At 47.3% G+C, this 21,483-nt stretch overlaps 2 protein-coding genes across 5 annotated transcripts in view; both read left to right on the forward strand.

Annotated features, from left to right (window-relative positions):
* LOC310669972 (verrucotoxin subunit beta-like) overlaps positions 1-21,483 on the forward strand; it is a 70,843-nt gene that overhangs the window by 11,276 nt on the left and 38,084 nt on the right. Inside the window, exon 1 of one of the 4 annotated variants that reach the window (XM_083458545.1) lies at positions 17,786-18,194. The exons of 2 other annotated variants lie outside the window; for them this stretch is intronic. The gene's annotated coding sequence lies outside the window, so the exon portion shown is untranslated. Of the gene's footprint in view, positions 1-17,785; positions 18,195-21,483 lie in introns of those variants that run through there. One more of the 4 variants, XR_014507465.1, reaches the window with a different exon arrangement.
* On the forward strand, positions 334-4,034 carry LOC310669973 (uncharacterized protein). Its single transcript, XM_083458548.1, has 2 exons — positions 334-748; positions 2,097-4,034. The coding sequence occupies exon 2, from the start codon at positions 2,116-2,118 to the stop codon at positions 3,817-3,819; it is 1,704 nt and encodes a 567-aa protein (XP_083314674.1). The 5' UTR covers positions 334-748; positions 2,097-2,115; the 3' UTR covers positions 3,820-4,034.

Below are 21,483 nucleotides of genomic sequence, written 5' to 3' on the forward strand. Positions count from 1 at the left end.
TCATCTGTGAGGGGTTTGAAGGGTTCCCCCAGAGCATGGCCCTGTTGCTGCCACAGTGCATAAAAATGGAAGATAATATTTATTATCACTGTTATTGTTTGTATACCGCCCTTCACCCAAACATCTCAGGGTCCTCCTGCCGGGGCGACTGCTTTTGCTCCAGAAAGCCTCTTTTCTCCTAATCTCATATAAATTGAGGCTGGTTGTGGCTCGATGTCGAGGGAAACCTTCCAAGAGCCCCCATATCTGAGGCCAAGATGGAGGCCCTGCTGACAAGCTCTTTCCCAAAAGCCCAGGGGGGAGAACAGATTCCCCCATAATGTCGATCCCTGCTGTATGAAGCTGACCAGCTTCCATAGATCCATTTTGGGTCCGGATACCAGGAAAGGGAGGGTTGTGCAACTAAGGACCTTGATTCTGCATGGATCTGACTTGTGGGGAGGCCAACGGAGGGGGTTGGACTAGATGGCCCTTGGGGTCTCTTCCAACTCTATGATGTTCTGCTTAAGAGCCTTTTTGGAGTGAAATGCTGACGAGTGGGAACGGCTTCCACCATCTAGCAACTTCCTTATCCCCCTGAAAGTGATCCTTGTCCCCTTGCACTTTGTCACTCCCAAATAGATAAAAGGAGGAGTGGCCTCTGTGGCCGAAACAGACTTGTGCTTTAAGAGGGGACCAACACAAGTCGAGACAAACTCAAGCAAGAGAGCCACTTGGAGGCAAGATTCATCCGTTTCCCACATTTCTGGTAAGACGCGTTTGCACATTAGAAGTTGTCACGGCTTCTTTTGTTGTCAAAGGCTTCTTTTGCACGGCTGCTGCAAACCGTTCCAGCTGGCATATTGCAGAGGGGACTTGGTGACGGGGCTCTTGCGCTGATGATGCCCTCGCCTCCTGCTCTCTGGCTCTTTGGAAAGGCCACAAATCCATCCTGATATGGCCCAGACGTGGAGCAAAGGAATGAAGGCTGCAGCGCAAGGCTCTCCTGGGCTTTGGGGTGGGACTAGGGGGACCCCTGCCCTGACTCCTCTGCTGCTGCCAGTTGCTTCCTTGCAGGAGGGAGGGGGCAGGCGGCTGTGGACCATCTGGGCTACTGCATCCTGGACATTCCAGTGCGCCTAAACCACATGCAGAAAGGGTCCTCCCCCTTTTGTTGATGGGTTTCCACCATGAAAGGTTCTTAACTACCATTTGTGGCGGGATCGTGTGCATGTAAGCAAATTTTTGGATTTGGTGGTTTTCGAACTCAGCATCCAGACAATAGAACCCTGGTTGTGTTTCGTCTCCATGTTTCTGGGATGTAACTCCAGTTTACATAGCAAGATACTAACAACTCATTTGCTAATACCTGCGCATTTAGTTGGCGCTCAGGACTGGAAGGATATTTCTATGCAATCTATTACGACCTGGTTTTAAAAAGCCTTAGGCAGCATAGCCCCATCAGAGAAATTGACCCACCAAATCTGGGTTCTCAGAAGGGAAGTGGACCCATTGGCTTTCTGTAGCTTATTTCACAATACAGTCACACAGGTGGCAAATTCCATCCAAATGTGATGTCATCTGGTGCTGATTTTGAATATTTTGAATATGTGGTCTCCCATATGCTCCAAATCATAGAATCAGAGAATTGCAGAGTTGGAAGGGGCCCGATCCTCTGCATTACTGGAATCACACCTGAATGTTCCAACTTGGGACAGTCCTGATTTTGTTTGTTTGTTTCTTTGATAACCAAGAAATTCTTACCCGAGATATGCACCCAGGTTCCAACTGGTAACTCAGAGCAGGGCTTTTAGTGTGGCTGCCTCTGATCTGTGGAACAGCATTTCTGTCAAGATAGGACAAGCACCCAGAATAAAACAGAAGACATTTTTCTGTTCCAACAAGCCTTCACAGCCGGATGAAGGAAGTTTGTGCCTTGACGGTCTGCCTGGTATTGGGGTTTTTAATTTTTAAGTTGCTGCTATTTGTTTTAAAATGTTTTTATTTCATTTTGTACTTTCAACGTGTGTTGAAAGTGATAAAATCATAATGATAATGAGAGGAAGAAGAGTACATTTATTTTTCTAATGCATGTGTTTATCTTTTAATTGTGACAGCAAGCTTGTTAAAAAGAAGATGGCATCTTCCAGAACACAGGAAACAAGTGAAAACAAACCGCCTCAGAAATATCTCAAAGAAAGTATCCTTGTCAAAAAGGGTGACCCTTCTGTTTATAAATTAAAACTGAAAACAGAGTCTAAAATTTCTTCTAAGTACCATCTAGGCAAAGAGAACTTGCAGATCGCCAACAAAGTGATCATGATGATAGGAGCGTCTGGATCAGGGAAAACCACTCTCATCAATGGGATGATCAACTACATCCTGGGCGTGCAATGGGGAGATGAATTCCGGTTCAAACTTATTGATGAAGTGACCGGCAGAAACCAAGCAGAAAGCCAGACATCCGAAGTGATGGCTTATGTGGTGAACTATCAAGAAGGTCTCAAGATCCCTTGCTCCCTCACTTTTGTTGACACTCCAGGATTCACAGACACAAGAGGAATAGATCAGGACAAAAAGTTAGTGGAGAAGATACAGGAGTTTTTCTCCATCCCAGGAGGAATCGACCACATCGATTGTGTCTGCTTTGTGGTCAAGGCTTCCACAAACCGCTTAACAGCAGCCGAGAAATACGTCTTTGATTCCGTGCTCTCCATCTTTGGGAAAGATATCAAGGAGAACATCCAGTTCCTGATCACCTTTGCAGATTCACAGACTCCCCTGGTCCTTGAGGCCATTAAGACGGCCAACGTTCCATGCGCCAAAGATGGCAAGGGGAACCCCGTGCATTTCAAATTCAACAATTCCGCCCTGTTTGCCAAAAATGTCGTGGGGGACGGGGAGAGCCTTAACTTTGACGAAATGTTTTGGAAAATGAGTATGATCAGCATGAAGACCTACTTTGACTCGCTAAGCAAACTGAACGCGAGGAGTTTGTTTTTGACGAAGGAAGTTCTCAGGGAGCGGAAAGAGTTGGAGACGGTTGTGCAGGGCCTGCTGCCCCAGATCAAAACCGGGCTGGTCAAACTGGAAGAACTGAAGCAAACGGAACAAGCCCTTGACCAGCACAAAGCTGACATGGCGGCCAACAGAGATTTTGAGTATGAGATCCCAGTCACCGTCAAAGTGAAGGAAGACCTCTCTGGAGCTCATCAATATGCAACCAACTGCAAGAACTGTGAGGTCACCTGCCACTATCCTTGCTGGCATACCTGGGACCTGCTGAACCGCTTTTGCTCCGCTATCAGTTTATTATCAGGAACATGCACCGTTTGTCCCGGCAAGTGCTCAGCCAGTGACCACTGCATCCAGGATTACCGATTTAAGGACGAAAAAAGGAAAGAGAAGAAGACATATGCGGAGCTGAAGAAAAAGTATGAGTACGCCTGCCATGGGGTTATGACAGCGGAGGAGCTGATTTGGCACCTCAGCCAGGAGTACATTGAGGTAAGAGAAAATTTGTTCGAAAACATTGAGAGAGCGTCTCAAAGCCTGCGGCGCCTGGAGGAAATTGCCCTGAAGCCCAACCCGCTCTCCACTCCAGAATACATCGACATGCTCATTGCGTCCGAAGAGGATGAACGCAAGCTTGGATATCAGAAAAGGATTCAGTTGCTGAAGGACGTGAAGCAAGAAGCAGAGATCATACAGAAGATTGCAAATAAGGAGGCTCTGCTGCCAGAGGAGGAGGAGATGATGAGCGAAGGGGGGGACAACAGCAAATTCCGCTTGATAGCCAGATATTGGAAGAAAAAGGGGATGAATATTCTCCCTAAATGAAGGGGCAACACAACAGCTCCTGTTAAGCCTTAGATCTCTGTATAAGCGCCCCCCCCATATCCTTTTTGCTAAGTGCAGGGACTCTGAGGCTATATACACACTGACCTGTTTAACATTATTAGAACGATATCAGATATATTGTTCTAAAACATCACAGGGCAGACTTGGAAAAGCAATGTGTTTCTGCCCCCCCTCAAAAATGATCTTTATTGTTAATATAGTCTCACAAGAGACTAGGGCCCTGCGGGACCTGACATCTTTCCACAGGGCCTGCAAGACAGAGCTGTTCCACCAGACCTTTGGTCAGGGCGCAGCCTAACTCCCTCCTCTGGAAATCTGCACAGAATTTTTGTTTAATGGCTGCCATCTATTTGATTTTAATTAATTCTTATAATGAAATGTTTTTAGAATGTTGGATTATCTGATTGTTGTTAGCCGCCCTGAGCCCAGCTTTGGCTGGGGAGGGCGGGATATAAATAAAAATTATTATTATTGTTATTATTAATATAGAATAGAAGAAGAGTTTGGATTTGATATCTCGCTTCATCACTACCCGAAAGAGTCTCAAAGTGGCTAGCATTCTCCTTCCCCTTCCTCCCCCCCAAAAAACTCTGTGAGGTGAGTGGGGCTGAGAGACTTCAGAGAAGTGTGACTGGCCCAAGTTCACCCAGCAGATGCATCAATTTACATAGAACTTAACAAATACAATACATTACATACATTACATATAATACATACCCGACGTATACACCAGATATTTGGCTTCCAACTCTTCTCTATGCTTTGTTTCCAAACTTAACTCTATACGCATATCATATTAGTTATTCTACTTTTCCTTTATGTTTATCTAATCAGATTTACTATACTTTCCCTCTATTTTCAAGATTTAGTCTGTATCTGCCAGGAGACTTGCGTTGTCCGTATAAACTTTTAAGATATTCTTTGAAGACTGACCATTCTTTATTAACTTTTGGAATAGGACTTCTTCTTATTCTCCCTGTTAGTTTTACAAGATGTAAACATTCAATCATTTTTGCTAACCAGTCAGATTTTGTGGAGTTAATATAACTTTTCCCATTTTTGGCTATCAGAATTCTGGCCGCTGTAGTGGCATACATAAATAAAGGTCTATAGGTTTTCTTGATTTCCATAGACATGATACCGAGCAGAAAGGCTTCCGTTTTTTTTGTAAAAGGGAATTTAAACATGTTTTTCAGTTTGTTACAGATGACATCCCAAAATTCTCTTAACTTCTTGCACTCCCATCACATATGTATGAAGGTACCTCTTTGCACCTCCAACACACTTCCGTACTATTATTATACATTTTGGCCAATATACCATCTATATTGCGTCTTCAAAATGTTTTCCCTTAGGTTTTAGCAGGCAGTGAATTTAATGTCCACTTTCCATAGCCTTTCCCATTCACTCATGAGTATGTTGTGTCCGATGTCCTGTGCCCAGTGTATCAAGACTGCTTTTACCTCCTCCACTTTTACTTTCCATTCGAGGAGGAGGTCATACATTTTTTATATCAATGGGAAAATAAAGTGTTTCTCACCTCCATCAAAGCGCTGTCTCCCTACTGCTACTCTTCCTCTCAGTAGGTGGAGAAGAGATGCGGAATGTCCTCCTTCCCCCTCCAGATTGTACATTTAATTAGGGATTGAACCCCACCCCCTACTTAAACATTAGCTGTGCCCCTGAACTGCTCTGGGGCTGGATCTGGGGTGCTTGACCCCTGGCCTGACTGATCCAGGGGAGATCAGGGTGACTCTGCACAGCCCTAATGGTTAAACAGCTCTAGGATAATTTACTATATATCTGGAAAAGCTTTTAACTAGTTGGAATCAGTGGAAGTTTTTTTTTTGGGGGGGGGGACACAATAAAAGTAGAATTACATAATAATTAAATAATATTACTTTTGCATGTCATAATTATGCTCTGCCCCCACAGCTGGAGGCAGCAGTTCTTCTGAATAGCAGATGCTGCAACCTGCAGGAGGGGAGAGCACTGGTCTTGCGTTCAAGTCCTGCCAGGGGGCTAAACCTTCGGGAGAACAGGATGATGAACTAGATGGGCCGTTCTCTCCCCCCCCTCTCTCCCTCTCTCTCTCTTTCTCTCTCTCTGCAATGTTAATATTTTATTGAAAGAATTTCAGCTATAAAAAAATTAAGTGATACAGAGAAAAAAGGGGGAAGGGGGATAACAAAGATGTGTAAGAAAAAAGAACAATATACAAAAATGCAATGCAATATACTCCCAAACATTCTTATATAAATTGATACAGGGTCGTTATCCTAATACACATGGAGATGTTAATAGCCATAAACTCATTCCAGATGTTGTCATGTTTATCCAAACAATGTCTAGCAGTGAAAAATGGATTGCAGAGATGGAATCTAACATCAAATGGACTTGTGTGTGTAAAGTAAAAATAAAAAAGGGGGGAAAGGGCGAGAAGCTCTATTCTACAAAAGGTTTATGATGGAAACCTAGAGTGAACTGTTCCCTAATCTTTATCATCCTCAGACTAAACTGAATTTAATTTAATTGGAAGTGTAACCCTTTATCTTTGGCTGAATGGAGAGATAAGAGGAAGCTGTGAGCTTGCCAAAGAAGGTTCATTATTGAATTATTTTAAGTTTGACAGCTTGCTCTACTGAGCAAGCTGAGAGAAAAATGGCGAAAACAGGATATTTTTTAGGGACGCTATGATTTTTGCAGCTGCTGCTAATGTTGCAAAACACTGAAGCTCCGGACAGAGAAATGGAGAACTTCTGAAACAACAATGGGACACTAGCTCTGCCCAAGGAATGATGGAGAACAGCAACTGACAAAAGATAGACATAATATATTACAAGGACAGGAAGAAACATCATGGACAGAATAACAAAAAGAACAAGGAGAGAGTTTAAATGCTTCACCTGTAGGAAGAAGAAGAAGAAGAGTTTGGATTTGATATCCCACTTTATCATTACCCGAAGGAGTCTCAAAGCGGCTAACATTCTCCTGTAAATCACTATAAATCACTGAATGTCTTAATGCGAATGGAAGTCGTTGAAATTGGATTTGGGGTATAAGGGTTTGTTTTTCTGACTGGAGTGTGATGGAAATCTATAGGATTTTGGAACACAGAAATAAAGTAAATCAAACCATCAATTCCAGCACTTGGGGGGGGGGGGCACCTAAATTGTACAATTTGGCTTTTGAATGATTAATGGTATTATAATGTGGCATGGTTATAATGAGGCTTTTATTGGAATATTGTAATTGAAAACTAATACAAATGATTTTCCAAACCATGTCTTCGTCTGTAAGCAGCCCGTTCCTAAGGGGCGAGTGTTGTCATAATGTCAAGGCATTTATTACAGGGTCCCGGGTCTGGATTCTTCCCATTCGTCCTTCTCTCTCTCCGGCCAGGCCCTGGAGGTGGGGGGGGGGGCTCTGCTCCCAGAGCATCTTCCTGGCCTCCCCCCCCCCCCGAAGAATAATTCTGGGGGTGCAGCAGCAACAGCCCCCCTCCCCCTGCTGAGTCTCTCGGGCAGACCTGGGGGGGTGGTGGTGGTGAGGAGGACCAGACCGGCTTGCAACTCGCATCCCGGGCCAAGCGCAGCCCAAGCAGCACCGCCAGCCTCTTCTGGGGTTTTAGAAAAACATGAACTTGGGCGGGAGCCGCTGAGAAACGGGGATATGGCCGCTGACTCGCGCGAGGGTGGCGGGTGTACACGGGACTGGCTTGAATCCCCACGTGCGCGTGTCTGCGCGCATGCAGGGGTTGAAGTGCAGCGAAATCTCCCACTCCGGGGAGTGGAGATGGGCCTGGGACGTCTTAGCGCAAGGAGTGGGGGCCTTGCCTCCCCATCACCCACCCCCATCTGGCTTGCGGAGGGGGGCAGTTTTGCAGGGACCCGGCCGCCCCTCAAACTTCTTCCTCTGCCAGCCCGAGATCGCGGTAGGAGGAGCAACGGGCTCAGCCCTTTTAGAGGCTGTTTCCTCCGCCGCCACCCCCCCCCCTTCAGGATGGGTTGCCTGGAGTTACAGGACTCGGGCTGTAGGCAGGCTCTGCAACCGGGCCAGCAACCGGGGGGGGGGGGATGCAACCTCCCCTTCACACGCACACGCGCAAAATCAAGAGTCAGGATGCTTCCCTGCAGTCCAGCGCTTGTCTTCTTTCGCTGCCGAGGAGGAGGAGGAAAGGGTTGAGCTCTACAATTCCACGAGAACTGCTCCTCCTGCTGCAGCCCGAGCCCCCTGCTCCCTCCTGGGGCTTCCCTGATCCTGGAGAAAGGCTCAAATTCCTCGAGGATCTGGCTTGTGAATGGGGGGGGGGGCGGAAGGGAGGAGGAGAGTGTTGCGCCCCCTCGCTTCTCCAAAGCAGGGGATGCATGAGGGTCCCAGCCTGACGGAGGGGAGGCAGTGACGGAGCCCAAGGCACCCGCTGAACTTCTTGGCTGAGTGGGGATTGGGTGCATGCCATTAGACCCTGGGTGGCACTGGGGGTCAAACCACAGAGCCTAGGACTTGCCGATCAGAAGGTCGGCGGTTCGAATCCCCACAACGGGGTGAGCTCCTGTAGCTCGGTCCCTGCTCCTGCCAACCTAGCAGTTCGAAAGCACGTCAAAGTGCAAGTAGATAAAAAGGTACCGCTCCGGCGGGAAGGTAAACGGCGTTTCCGTGCGCTGCTCTGGTTCGCCAGAAGCGGCTTAGTCCTGAAGGCCACATGACCCGGAAGCTGTACGCCGGCTCCCTCAGCCAATAAAGCGAAATGAGCGCCGCAACCCCAGAGTCGGCCACGATCCTCAGAGAGACTGAATGCATATGTAAAGCACACACATGAATAAATAAATGCAGAAGAAGAACAGATTGGGAAACATTTGTGTACACCTGATAAATTCAACAGTGTAAATAAGTTTTGATGGATGCAATAATGGAATACTGAATGGTTTGGTTTTTTTGTAAAATATGCAGGGGTTTATGATATGCATCTTGAATTTGAACAAGCGCTAGACCTTTTCCCAGCTCTGGTCAGTGCAGGCAAGAATGAGCCGGGCGAACCAGTGGCCTGATGCAGCCGAGGGCATCTTTCTAGGTTCCTGCAGATGTGCGTCAGGATGGCATCCCACCCAGGCACCTCCCACCTCCCCAAATCCCAAAATATTACACATGGGTATATAACAATATTTTTTCTGCAAATAAATAAAATAAATGTCATTGCAGGTGCCGTGAAAAGCTCCTGCGAAATAGATCTGGAATAATCCACCCCACCCCAAGCAGTCAATCTGGAATCCTTCCTTACCTCCTCTGGTCCCGTCCATCTTCCCCTGAAAAAAATGGCAAGAAATCAAGATGATATTCTCAGGCAGCCTTCCATCTGCAAACCCAGCACCCCACCCCTAGTTCAGACATGTGGTATCTCAAATGAGAAACAGTACATTTCAGACATAAAAATGTTCAGAATATTTTGCAAGCAATGAGAAAGGAAATGCCCACTGAACTGTGCCCAAACGCTGTGGCTCTTTCCTCAGGTGGCACTTCAACAGAATTCAATTAAAAACGTAATTATTATTAATTTCAACTATTATTTTCACGTATTGCAAGCAGAAGAACACCCCTCCTCACCCTGAAGAGCACATCAGACAAACATCAGTCTAAACATATAAGGCTTTATATGACTGTATCAGGAAGTTCTTAACATTTGCTGTTTTATCTATGTGTTTAGATCTGTTGGTAGCTGCCCAGAGTAGCTGGGGCAACCCAGTCAGCCGTGTGGGGTTCAAATAATAAAATTTATATTCCGGTGGAGTGTTTGCTTAATTTATTCATTTCATAAAAATATGCACCCCTTGATTGTAAAAAAAGGAAAAAAAGAACCTCAAAGCATTTTGTCAAAAGATAAAATCACCATTAAGAAGAATTAACGATGACTTAAAAGCTGAATTAAAAAGTTAAAATGACAAGACCTAAGAACAGATTAAAAGTCTCGCCAGCTTTCTAAGCATCTGAATAGGCTTGTCTAAACAAGATTAACAGGCCTTCCCAGTGTCCCTATGTTCCAGAGACAGTCCCAGATTTACACAAGCCCCTCCGGTTTCAGATGTGATCCCAGAATGTTCCGCTTTTCCTTAGAATAATAGAATTGTGGAGTTGGAAGGGACCCCGAGAGTCATCTAGTCCAACCCCTGCAATGCAGGAATATCCAGCTGCCCCAAACGGATATCGAACCTGCAACCTTGGCTCTAACCAACAGAGACATCCAGGCTTAGGATGTCCCTATGATCATCGGAGAAATGTTGGAGGGCCTGGAGGTACGGAACCCACGAGCCAAGGAGATGAGTAACTAGACAACCTTTAGAAGACATCTGGATAGGGAAGCTGTGTAATGTTTGGTTATGCTTTTATATATACACGTTGGAAGCCTCCCAGAGTGTCTGGGGCCTCCTAGTCAGATGGGTACAAATAATACAACTATTAATATTATTATGGGATAGGACGTCCCTATTTTCATCGGAGAAACGTTGGGGAGGGTAAGGAATAATTTCAGCAAGCGCCAGAAGGAGTACAGTGTCCCTGACAAAAACAACCCTGCAACTCCCCTTTTCCTGTTTGTGGTGGAAGAGAAGCCCCAGTTCGGGCGCACTCTTAAGCCACAGTCGGTCGATCAGCCTTTAAGGATCCTCCACAGGGATCCTTCCTTGCCTTTTGTTGCAACAGGCTAAACCCAGCTGCTGCCTCCCTAGGAAGCTTGAGGGCAGGGACCCAGCCTGGTATGTCTGGGCATATTTAAGGGAGCTGCTTCTGAGCGAGGAAGGGGCGCCCAGGAGCGCGGAGAGGCTGCCCAGGGCTGCCAGCCAGACAAGGGGCGTCTCCCGGGTCCTCTTGCAGCAGGGGCTCCCTTTGCAACGAGATCCTTCTCTCCCCCCTTCTCTCCACCACTCGGCCCTTCCCAGATGGCAGACCTCACCTCCTCAGCTGCTTCTGCGGATCCTTCCTCGTTCCGCGTCGTCTTCCACGCCGGTTTGAGTTTTCCTGCAGCGAACGGGAGCGAGAGACGAGCTGCTTCTCCGAAGGGAAAATGAAAGTAGCAGCAGAATTAGGTCCTCTCTTGCTTGGAATGAGCAGGACAAGAGTTCCCCCCAGTGGCTGCCTGGAGAACCAGCAGCTGGTTTGGGCGGTGGGTGGCGGCGTCGGGCGCTTTTCAGCTTAGAGAAAAGGCGAGCGCACGAGAGGGTCGCAGAATCAGAGAATTATAGAGTTGGGACCCGAGGGTCATCCAGTCCAACCCCCCTGCAATGCAGGAATATGCAGCTGCCCCATCGAACTTGCAACCTTGACATCATCAGCACCATACTATACTGAGAAGTGCACAGAATGATGCCTGGCAGGGGCTGAGGCATAATTTTCTGAGGCTGACGAGCCTCCTAATATTCAGGGTGTTCTCACGAAGTGTAATGCTGGTGGTCAACAAAAGAGGTTCAAAGGCTCAAGGCAAATCTTTAGAAATGTTGTATAAACACCGACAACTGGGAAACACTGGCCTGTGAGTGCTCCAGTTGGAGAACAGCCTTTGCCAAAGGTGTCCTGGGCTTTGAAGATGCTCGAACTCAGGATGCAAGGGAGAAAGGTGCTAAGAGGAAGGCACGCTTGGCAAATCCACACCGTGATCAACTCCAACCCGGAAGCCAATGTCCCCAGTGTGGAAGGATGTGTGGATCCAGAATTGGCCTCCAAAGTCACTGTTAAAATCGTGTTTATGGAAGACAATCTTACTCGGCTACGAGGGATCACCAAAGAAGACAGAAGATTCAAGGTGTTGAGCAATGTCGCATGCATGATGTCATGCAGCATCACACAGCATCACACGCATGACGTCATGATGTTGCTCGGCATCGCCCACAGGGCCCCCTCGATCCCCTTAAGGAGATGTTTATTATGCTTACGCGTTTTTAGGGTTGTATTTGACTCTTGTAAATGGCTGTGGAGCTTTTCCTGAACCCAATAAGCTAAGTCATGCTGACGCCTCTCCCCCCTCCCCACTTTTTAAAAGATGATGAGGATGTCAATCTGCAGAGAGATTCGGGGGTGGACTGGGGGCAATGGGGGCTGAACCCTAGGAAAGGAAAGGCCAATGGGGCCCAAGCCCACAGGTCCATCTTTGTCCAAATGGCCTGCTGGCGAAAGGTGCCCATTGGGAAAGCCACCGGCTGAAGGTCAAGGTCCTCTCCTCCTTTGCCCAGGAAACGGTCCATGGCTCTGTGCTCCCTTGGGCCAGATGCATCCCTTCCTCACCCTGCTGCCCTCAGCTGCAGCCACCATCTCCCATCCTCAAGGCAGGAGCGGCCCAAGACATTTTGCTGCCTGAGGCGAAGGAGAAGATGGTGCAATTCCCATTCTCTGCATCAAACCTGACTCAGTTGGGAGTTGACTCTCAAGCCAACGCTGGTGATGTTCTGCACATCGCATGGCACTCATTTCTTTTTTCTTTTTTAGTCTTCTATTTATATTTTTCAAATTTATACATTTCATTCGTTTTACAAACAATTGAACATTTCCAAATTTTGACTTCCTTCCCCCTCTTTCTGCGGTTCCTTAAATTATTATTTTTCAAAAATATATTCTGCATATCCAAATGCATTTAACTTGCTCATTTATTTATCTACTGTAGAGATATACTCTTATAAAACTGCAGGTTTCTACAGTAATCATTACAGTAATCCTGCTAATGTTTTAATCTGTAAAAATTCAGCAATCCATTTCCATTCTTTTATAAACAGTTTGTTATCCTGATTTCTTATTCTTCCGGTAAGTTTCGCCATTTCTGCATATTCCGTGTGTTTTTGCATCCCTTCCTCCTTTGCTGGGACTTCTGCTTCTTTCCATTCTGCATCCTCCACCCCAAGCCCATTAAGGAGGAGTCCCTGGGCTCACATCTGGAGACATCTCCCCCAGGGGCTTCAACCAGCAGCTGCACAAGCCTACAGAGCTACAGAGCTGCAATATTCTGGAAATCCTCTTAAAAGTTTGTAGGAATTTGGTATATGCACTGGTGTTTTCTTGCAGAAAATGCTTTCCATCGGCTAAACTGGAGCCTTTTCCAGGCATCTTTCTTAATACTTACCAAGGAAGAGTCCGAAACCAAACAAGCAGACATTTCTCTTGCTGCCACCAAGTCACTCTCTAGATACGAGTTATTTACACATTAATGACAACTAACCAGCCAGTTCCTAAGAGCAAAGGGTGGTTACCATTCAAAATAAACAAAATCCCTAAATCTCTCTGTTAACAGCAACTCAAACGGGAAGATTGCCACTGAAATCAGGACATTTGACAAAGGCTGCTGGTGTTGCAGGTTGTTCTAACTTCTAGCAACAAAATTTGGGCAGTTAAATTTGGGTAGTTTCAGATTCCCTCGCCCCTCTTCACAATCCCATGCCCACACACCACCTGTTATGTACTGAGTTGAATAGGATCCAAAATGCAGCAGTCTGATTGGTCCTAGAACAATAGGATTCAGAATGCAGCAGTCTGATTGGTCCACAGGAGCCACCCAATCCAGCCCAAGGTGGAAGTGAATCCGCAACCTGATTGGCCTACAGGAGAATCCCAGAATTAGCCAATCACGTGGGGCCCATTGTGTAAATAATGTACATAAAGCAGACATTCTGGGGGAACTTCCATTCCTCCTCACCACTATGAGCTGAATAAAGAACAGGAAATCCACTCTCGACTCCGAGTATATTTCACTACATCTTTGGCAATCACAGCTGCCCTCTCTGCCCTCACTTGGATACAGACCTGGATGGCCTTATGCGCTGCTTCTTTTGTCTGTTTTCCTGAACTTATTAGCATCAGGAGACAAACATTTGATCTGAGTAGAAAACGAAAGTAATTCTGCCATGGATTGGGTTTCCTCCGGCATGGTCAGACACACCGGCTGCCAATGTCTGTCAGTGCTGGTAAACAAGCTGGTTTACAGGAAAAGCATTGGGAAGAAATGGGGGGGGGGGAGGGGAGCAGAAATCTTGTCCATCTTGGGAACCAGAGTGCTTTAGGTGCGTTATTGCAATTCTTGCAGTCATAGGTCAACGGAAGCATTGTTAGAAGAATCATCATCATCATCATCAACAACAATTAATATTTTTGTTTTATTATTTACACACACACACACACACACACACACATAATTACCCTGCCCATCTGGCTGGGTTTCCCCAGCCACTCTGGGAAGCTCCCAACAGAATATTATTATTAATAATAATAAAGCGATAAACAGGGCTACCTTCAGATGTCTTCTGGAAATCATATAGTTGTTTATCTCTTTGACATCTGGTAGCAGGGCGTTCCACAGGGTGGGTGCCACTACCAAGAAGGCCCTCTGCCTGGTTCCCTGTAGCTTTGCTTCTTGCAGGGAGGGAACCACCAGAAGGCCCTCGGAGCTGGACCTCAGTGTCCAGGCAGAACGATGGGGGTGGAGACACTCCTTCCGGAATACTGACAGCAAACAACAATGCCCAAGCCCCCAAAGAAGGAATTAACAAAATTAAATTAAATTGCTATGTATTTATTTTAAATACTTTTATCATTCACTTTCTCTTGCTCAGTTCAAGGGGTGATAAAGGTAAAAGTAAAGGTACCCCTGCCCGTACGGGCCAGTCTTGCCAGACTCTAGGGTTGTGCGCTCATCTCACTCTATAGGCCGGGAGCCAGCGCTGTCCGCAGACACTTCCGGGTCACGTGGCCAGCGTGACATCGCTGCTCTGGCGAGCCAGCGCAGCACACGGAAACGCCGTTTACCTTCCCGCTAGTAAGCGGTCCCTATTTATCTACTTGCACCCGGGGGTGCTTTCGAACTGCTAGGTGGGCAGGCGCTGGGACCGAACAACGGGAGCTCACCCCGCCATGGGGATTTGAACGGCTGACCATGCGATCGGCAAGTCCTAGGCGCTGAGGTTTTACCCACAGCGCCACCCACATGGAAATGCTAAGATATCGCAGACAGACAGCCATCCAACCTCTCTTCAAAAACCTCCCATAATATGGATTTACTTTAAAAAAAAAATAATCTATATATAACAACAACACTCTTATTATTTGTACCCCGCCCACCTGCCTGGGCTGCCCCAGCCACTCTGGCTTTCATTCCTGAATACCACCAGGCCAGAGCCGAAAGCAGGACAGAGCACAATTTCGCCTTCAAAATTTGTTCTTCGGTTATTCTATCTGCTATAGCAGTCCGTGTGGCTCCACCAATTCATAGAATCATAGAATCATAGAGTTGGAAGAGACCACAAGGGCCATTGAGTCCAACCCCCTGCCAAGCAGGAAACACCACCAGAGCACTCCTGACATATGGTTGTCAAGCCTCTGCTTAAAGACCTCCAAAGAAGGAGACTCCACCACACTCCTTGGCAGCAAATCCCACTGTCAAACAGCTCTTACTGTCAGGAAGTTCTTCTTAATGTTTAGGTGGAATCTTCTTTCTTGTAGTTTGGATCCATTGCTCCATGTCCGCTTCTCTGGAGCAGCAGAAAACAACCTTTCTCCCTCCTCTAGGTGACATCCTTTTATATATTTGAACATGGCTATCATATCACCCCTTAACCTCCTCTTCTCCAGGCTAAACATGCCCAGCTCCCTTAGCCGTTCCTCATAAGGCATCGTTTCCAGGCCTTTGACCATTTTGGTTGCCCTCCTCTGGACACGTTCCAGTTTGTCAGTGTCCTTCTTGAACTGTGGTGCCCAGAACTGGACACAGTACTCCAGGTGAGGTCTGACCAGAGCAGAATACAGGGGCACTATTACTTCCCTTGATCTAGATGCTATACTCCTATTGATGCAGCCCAGAATTGCATTGGCTTTTTAGCTGCCGCGTCACACTGTTGGCTCATGTCAAGTTTGTGGTCAACCAAGACTCCTAGATCCTTTTCACATGTACTGCTCTCAAGCCAGGTGTCACCCATCTTGTATTTGTGCCTCATTTTTTTTGCCCAAGTGCAATACTTTACATTTCTCCCTGTTAAAATTCATCTTGTTTGTTTTGGCCCAGTTCTCTAATCTGTTCTCTAATCAATTAAGTTCTCTAATCAATCAGTTCTCTAATCAATTAAGCTATGTCACATACCACAGAGAAAATAAAAAAAAATCCCAGACCTAACCGAATGTCACCGGAACAAGACCTCCCTGACTTCAAGAGAAGTAACTTGTTTTGCCCCCCAAATGAAGTACAACATAGCATGGTGTTTCTCAAAGGAAGCTATTTCGACCGGACCATTACTGGTTTTTGTTTAAGATTTGGTCCAGCTCTATTGAACCCCTGCATGTCTGCAGATATGCAAGATGAAGAGGACTCTGCCCTCTCTTCACTCCATATTAAAACAACAACCCTGCAATGAATTAGGGGCCACCACCTGCCGGAGACAGGAGTGCCTGGCGTGCTCTGGTCCAAGGGGTCACGAAGAGTCGGACATGACTAAACGACTAAACAACAACAACCTGCCAAAGGAGGGACGTGGGTGGTGCTGTGGGTTAAACCACAAAGCCTAGGGCTTGCCGATCAGAAGGTTGGCAGTTCGAATCCCCACGACGGGGTGAGCTCCCATTATTTGGTCCCTGCTCCTGCTCACCTAGCAGTTCGAAAGCACATCAAAGTGCAAGTAGATAAATAGGTACAACTCCGGTGGGAAGGTAAACGGCGTTTCCGTGCACTGCTCTGGTTTGCCAGAAGCGGCTTAGTCATGCTGGCCACATGACCCGGAAGCTGTACGCCGGCTCCCTTGGCCAATAAAGCAAGATGAGTGCAGAGTCGGTCACGACTGGACCTAATGGTCAGTGTCCCTTTACCGTTTTACCTTTTACCTGCTGAAGGAGTCCAGGAGAGAACTAATGAAACTCACAAAGTAATCAGGGTTGGCACCATTCTGGGCCCTGCCTGGTCTGCTCTCTCCCTTTCTTTCTTTCTTTCTTTCTTTCTTTCTTTCTTTCTTTCTTTGCAATGGCAAACATCCAGTAGTTTACTGCTTGTATGGGTATATGGCTTCAACAGATAGTAATAATAGCAATAATAATAATAATATTTTTGGAGAAATAAGGTAAATATGGTCAGATATGAAGTGGCGTGAGTTGAGGGGGTGGGGCATGGGAGAGGGACCTTGGGTGCTGATTGGCTGAGGGTGGGGTGTGGCAACCCAAAAGGCCTCAATTCTCTTCTGTCATTGGAGGGTAGAAATTGTGAGCCTCTGCACTATTTCTGCAGCACCAGCAAACCTCCTTTCTCTCTGCCCACCCCAAGGCTTTTCCCGTAAACCAGGTGCTGTTATAGTCAGTGGCAGAATGCCTTGGTCCAGCTATTTCTGTGCTGGCAGAAACCTGCTTTCGTTTTCAAAGCAGATCAAATGCTGGTCTCCTAATCCCAATGCTGGCCTCCTGATCTAAACCAACCCAGAAATAACCAAATAACTGAGGAGGTGAAGTCACCGTCAGGTGGTGCTCAGGAAGCTGTTCCAAGTTGCTTCAAGCAACACTCCGTTCAGATACAGACCAGGCTCAGCTTCCATATTATTTGTGGGTTCTGGTCAGTGGTACCTCGGGTTACAGACGCTTCAGGTTACAGACTCTGCTAACCTAGAAATATTACCTCAGGTTAAGAACTTTGCTTCAGGATGAGAACAGAAATCGTGCAGCGGGAGGCCCCATTAGCTAAAGTGGTGCTTCAGGTTAAGAACAGTTTCAGGTTAAGAATGGCCCTCCGGAACGAAATAAGTACGTCACCAGAGGTACCACTGTATAGTTAAAAAAGAGGAGCCAGACATCCCAGTACAGTGGTACCTTGGGTTACATATGCTTCAGGTTACATACACTTCATGTTACAGACTCCACTAACCCAGAAATAGTGCTTCAGGTTAAGAACTTTGCTTCAGGATGAGAACAGAAATCGAGCTCCCATGGTGCGGCAGCAGCAGGAGGCCCCATTAGCTAAAGTGGTGCTTCAGGTTAAAAACAGTTTCAGGTTAAGTACGGATCTCCGAAACGAATTAAGTACTTAACCTGAGGTACCACTGTACATTTCTGAGCACAATTCAAAGTGTTGGTGCTGACCTTTAAAGCCCTAATTGGCCTCGGTCCTGTTACCTGAAGGAGCATCTCCACCTCCACCTCCTTCTATTGGTTACAGGAGAGGACAAAACTGCCCTCTGGGAGGACAATTTCAGAGGAGCTGCATTTGGTCTTCTGTAGTCTTGGAGAAGCAGCCAAGAGCAGAAGCAGGAGGAGGAGACCCACACAGAGAAAGACCCACACGGAGGGAGACCCACACGGAGGGAGACCCACACGGAGGGAGACCCACACAGAGGGAGACCCACACCTCAGACAGACCACAGGTTGGTATTTGGGAACTGGGAGCAGCAGCCACAAGGTCTGACTTTAAGTCTTCTGTATCTCAACCTGCCTCAGAGATGCTCAAGGTCTGCTTTGTTTGACCTGTTGCTAGAGGCTGGGTTAGAGCTCTCGGAAGCAAAACTTTGGCTTGCGTGTATAATCATGAATCTTTTCCTTTTTATTAAATTGGCCGTTAAAGGAGCCTGACAATCTGCAGGAACATCCTTCTAGGGGTTTTAAAGTTTATTTTTAAAAGAACAAGTCCTTTCCCCCTCCGCCCCCCCCCGCCAGAATTGCCTGAAATTTGCAGACATGGAGACTGACAAATCCCAGAATTAGAGCTGCAAGTGTCTCTTTTGCCATTTTGGTCTGGGTACAAAAAGAAAAAAGAAAAAGTCAGTAGGGGGGAGGAATGGAAATGACTTCTTCTGCCCCACACCAGGGATTTTTCGGCACACAGCTTCTCCCTGCAAGAAATAAATTTCTCTATTAAATTGGATAGAGAAAGGAGAGGCAGAGGAAAGAGAAAGGGTCTGAAAAATCAACCCTTCGTTGGAATCTCTTCCCAAATCACTGAATTCAGGGATCAGGACCTCGGCTCGCCGGTCAAAGTGGAATCTCCCCCTTCCCTCCTCTGCTCTCTCCAGCCCATCCGCACTCGAACTCAGAGCAAGGGAGTCTTTCGCCAGGAGGGAGAATCAGCTCAGCTGCCCTGCATGCAGAAGGTCAGAGGTTTGATCCCCGGCCTCTCCAGGTGGGGCTGGGGGAGAGACTTGGGCCTGGGAAGCGCCTGCCAGTCAGTGCAGGCGACATTGCACGAGACGGAGCGAGGGCCCCACTCTGCGCAAGGCGACGTCTGGGGTTCCCAAATGCAGACAGAGAAGCGCACCTTCTTCTCCGAGTTGTCTGCGCTGCGCTTGATGGGCGTTGTTCTCCTTCTCTCTCTCTCTCTCTCTCTCTCTCTCTCTCTCTCTCTCTCTCTCTTGTGTGGATCAGGGACTCGGTTCAGAGGGGAATAAAACGGAGAGGGGCGAATCCAGCCCCCCTCTCACCCTGCAGTGCCACCAAATATTTCTGGCTAGCAGCCCAGAGCCCTTTCTCAGACGTCAGGGAGGTTTCTCTGACTTGTTTCTCATTCACCAAAAGAGAATTGCCAAGCGGAGAGGACTCTGCTCGCCCCACTGAGTCTTCTGTGGGGCTTGCAGAAGCCCCCGAGAGCCAGAGGAACCCCACACTTCCCTCGGACCCACAGCTTGGTGCTGGGGAGGCGTGAGGTTCTTCCCCTTGCACTTTGTCATTCTTGAATAGATAAGAGGAGAAGTGGCTTCTGTGCCTGAAACAGACTTGTGCTTCAAGAGGGGACCAACACAAGTTGTTCTGTTCCCCTGAGATCAGTGGAGTAGCGTGGGTAGTCAGCACCCGGGGCAAGGCAAGTAATTTGCGCCCCCCCCTGCACTGTCCCTCCCCCAGATAGTCCCTCGCTCTCTCTCCGCACCGCACCACACGCCTGGCACCCCCCCCCCCTCCACAGTGGGCGGCGACCCAGCGGCTCGGATGGGATTCGCACAGCCAGCACTGCAGTGAGAGAGAGTGAGTGAGCCAGGTAGGGGCAGAGAGCTGCGAGTGCGAGCGCGCCCCCCCCCCCAGATGTTGTGCCTCTTCTCTACTCTCTGCCCCTTTCTCTTATTTAAAGACTGCAGCATGTGTGAGATTGCTCTTAATCCTCGCAATTTGGGGGAGACCCGCATCAGATCTCTTTCTCTCCCTCTCTGCCCTACCTTTCCTTTTGGGGGGAAGCTGGGGGTGTCAAGAGAAACTGAGGGATCTTCAAAGGGTTGGCACCCTGCCCAGTTTCTGCAAGCACAATCAGAGCGTAGGTGGAACTCAGCTCCAACTCCACTTCTGCTGTCTCACACCTTTGGCTTTTCCCACTCTGTATAGGAGGAATCTTCCCTCCTTGCAAAGTGATTGAATGAAAGGTCTGCTGCCCAGGAAGAGAGGCTGAGAGCAGGTGGCAAATTGCAGAACCCATTTCCTTGTCAGATCTGTTGTGCTGCTGAAATGTGTACTGCCTTGAACTCTGTTTAATTGCGGTGATGAGAGTAGGCATTAATGTTTATTTTTCTAATCTAGCAAGAATCAAACTTCCTATCAGTGAATACAAAAATGTCAATCATAAACAAGGTTAATACAGAATACATAAAAAAATCATAATGAATATAGAATACATACAAGACAGCAGGGCATACATTGAACATGTAGACAAGGTTTATAGTGATTGCAGCTAAAGGCAGCAAGCCTGAAATTTCCTTAGCAGATTTTGTGAGCACAGGCAAAGTCTTGGCACTTAACCAGGGTTTGTTTTGTTGACTTGGACAGAAAGGGATATTCATCCAATTTGCAGATGACTCTGAACTGGGAAGGGTAGTTAACACTGAAGAAGAGAGAATCAATATTCAGTATGACTGTGACAGACTAAAGAACAGGGGCAAGACTAACATTTCAATGGGGATAAAATGTCAGTTTCTGCACTTAGAAGTAATAAACAGGTGCACAAATATAAGATGGGGACACCTGGCTTGCTGGCAGAATATGTAGAAAGGATCCAGGGGTCTTAGTAGACCACAAGCTAAAAATGAGTCAACAGTGAGATGCAGCAGTTAAAAAAAAAACGAAACCTAATGCAATCCTAGGCTGCATCAACAGAGGTCTAGAGTCCAGATGAAGGGAAATAATAGTCCCACTCTCTTCTGCCTTGGTCAGACCTCACCTGGAATACTGTGTCCAGTTCTGGGCACCACAATTTAAGAAGGAGGTTGACAAGCTGGAAGGTGGTTGGGATGACCTTCCCTGGTAGAATATCACAGACATGTCTGTGGTGGGATGGACAGCTGGGTGCTGGAGATACCTAATGCCCCATCAGGTGTGGTCCTGGTCTCCTTGAATGTGGGGTAAGGATACTACTCTGAAGGAAGCCCTCCTTGGATATCTAAATTTCTACGAAAAGGGAAAGAAATAGGACCAAACATGAGCAGCCTTGTCTTGTAAGCTTGGCCTAGGAATCCTGTCCAAGCAGAGCCCCATTGGCACATGATCCCTTTCCCAGTTTCAGGGTGATTTCCCCTCCCACTGCAATTCTGCGTGACACAGTCCCCTTTGTTCAGGGTGAAGGGATCACTGGGTAGAGTTTTCAGCTGCTACAGGGGGCTGTGGATGGGAGGGAAGCAAGAAAATGATCTGTTGCAAGAGCTACCTTCCACATGTGCAACTACTGCATACAAACCTCTAATC

The sequence above is a fragment of the Podarcis tiliguerta genome (assembly GCF_965153285.1).
Source record: "Podarcis tiliguerta genome assembly, contig: HAP1_SCAFFOLD_137, whole genome shotgun sequence".
In the NCBI taxonomy this organism is placed as follows: Eukaryota; Metazoa; Chordata; class Lepidosauria; order Squamata; family Lacertidae; genus Podarcis; species Podarcis tiliguerta.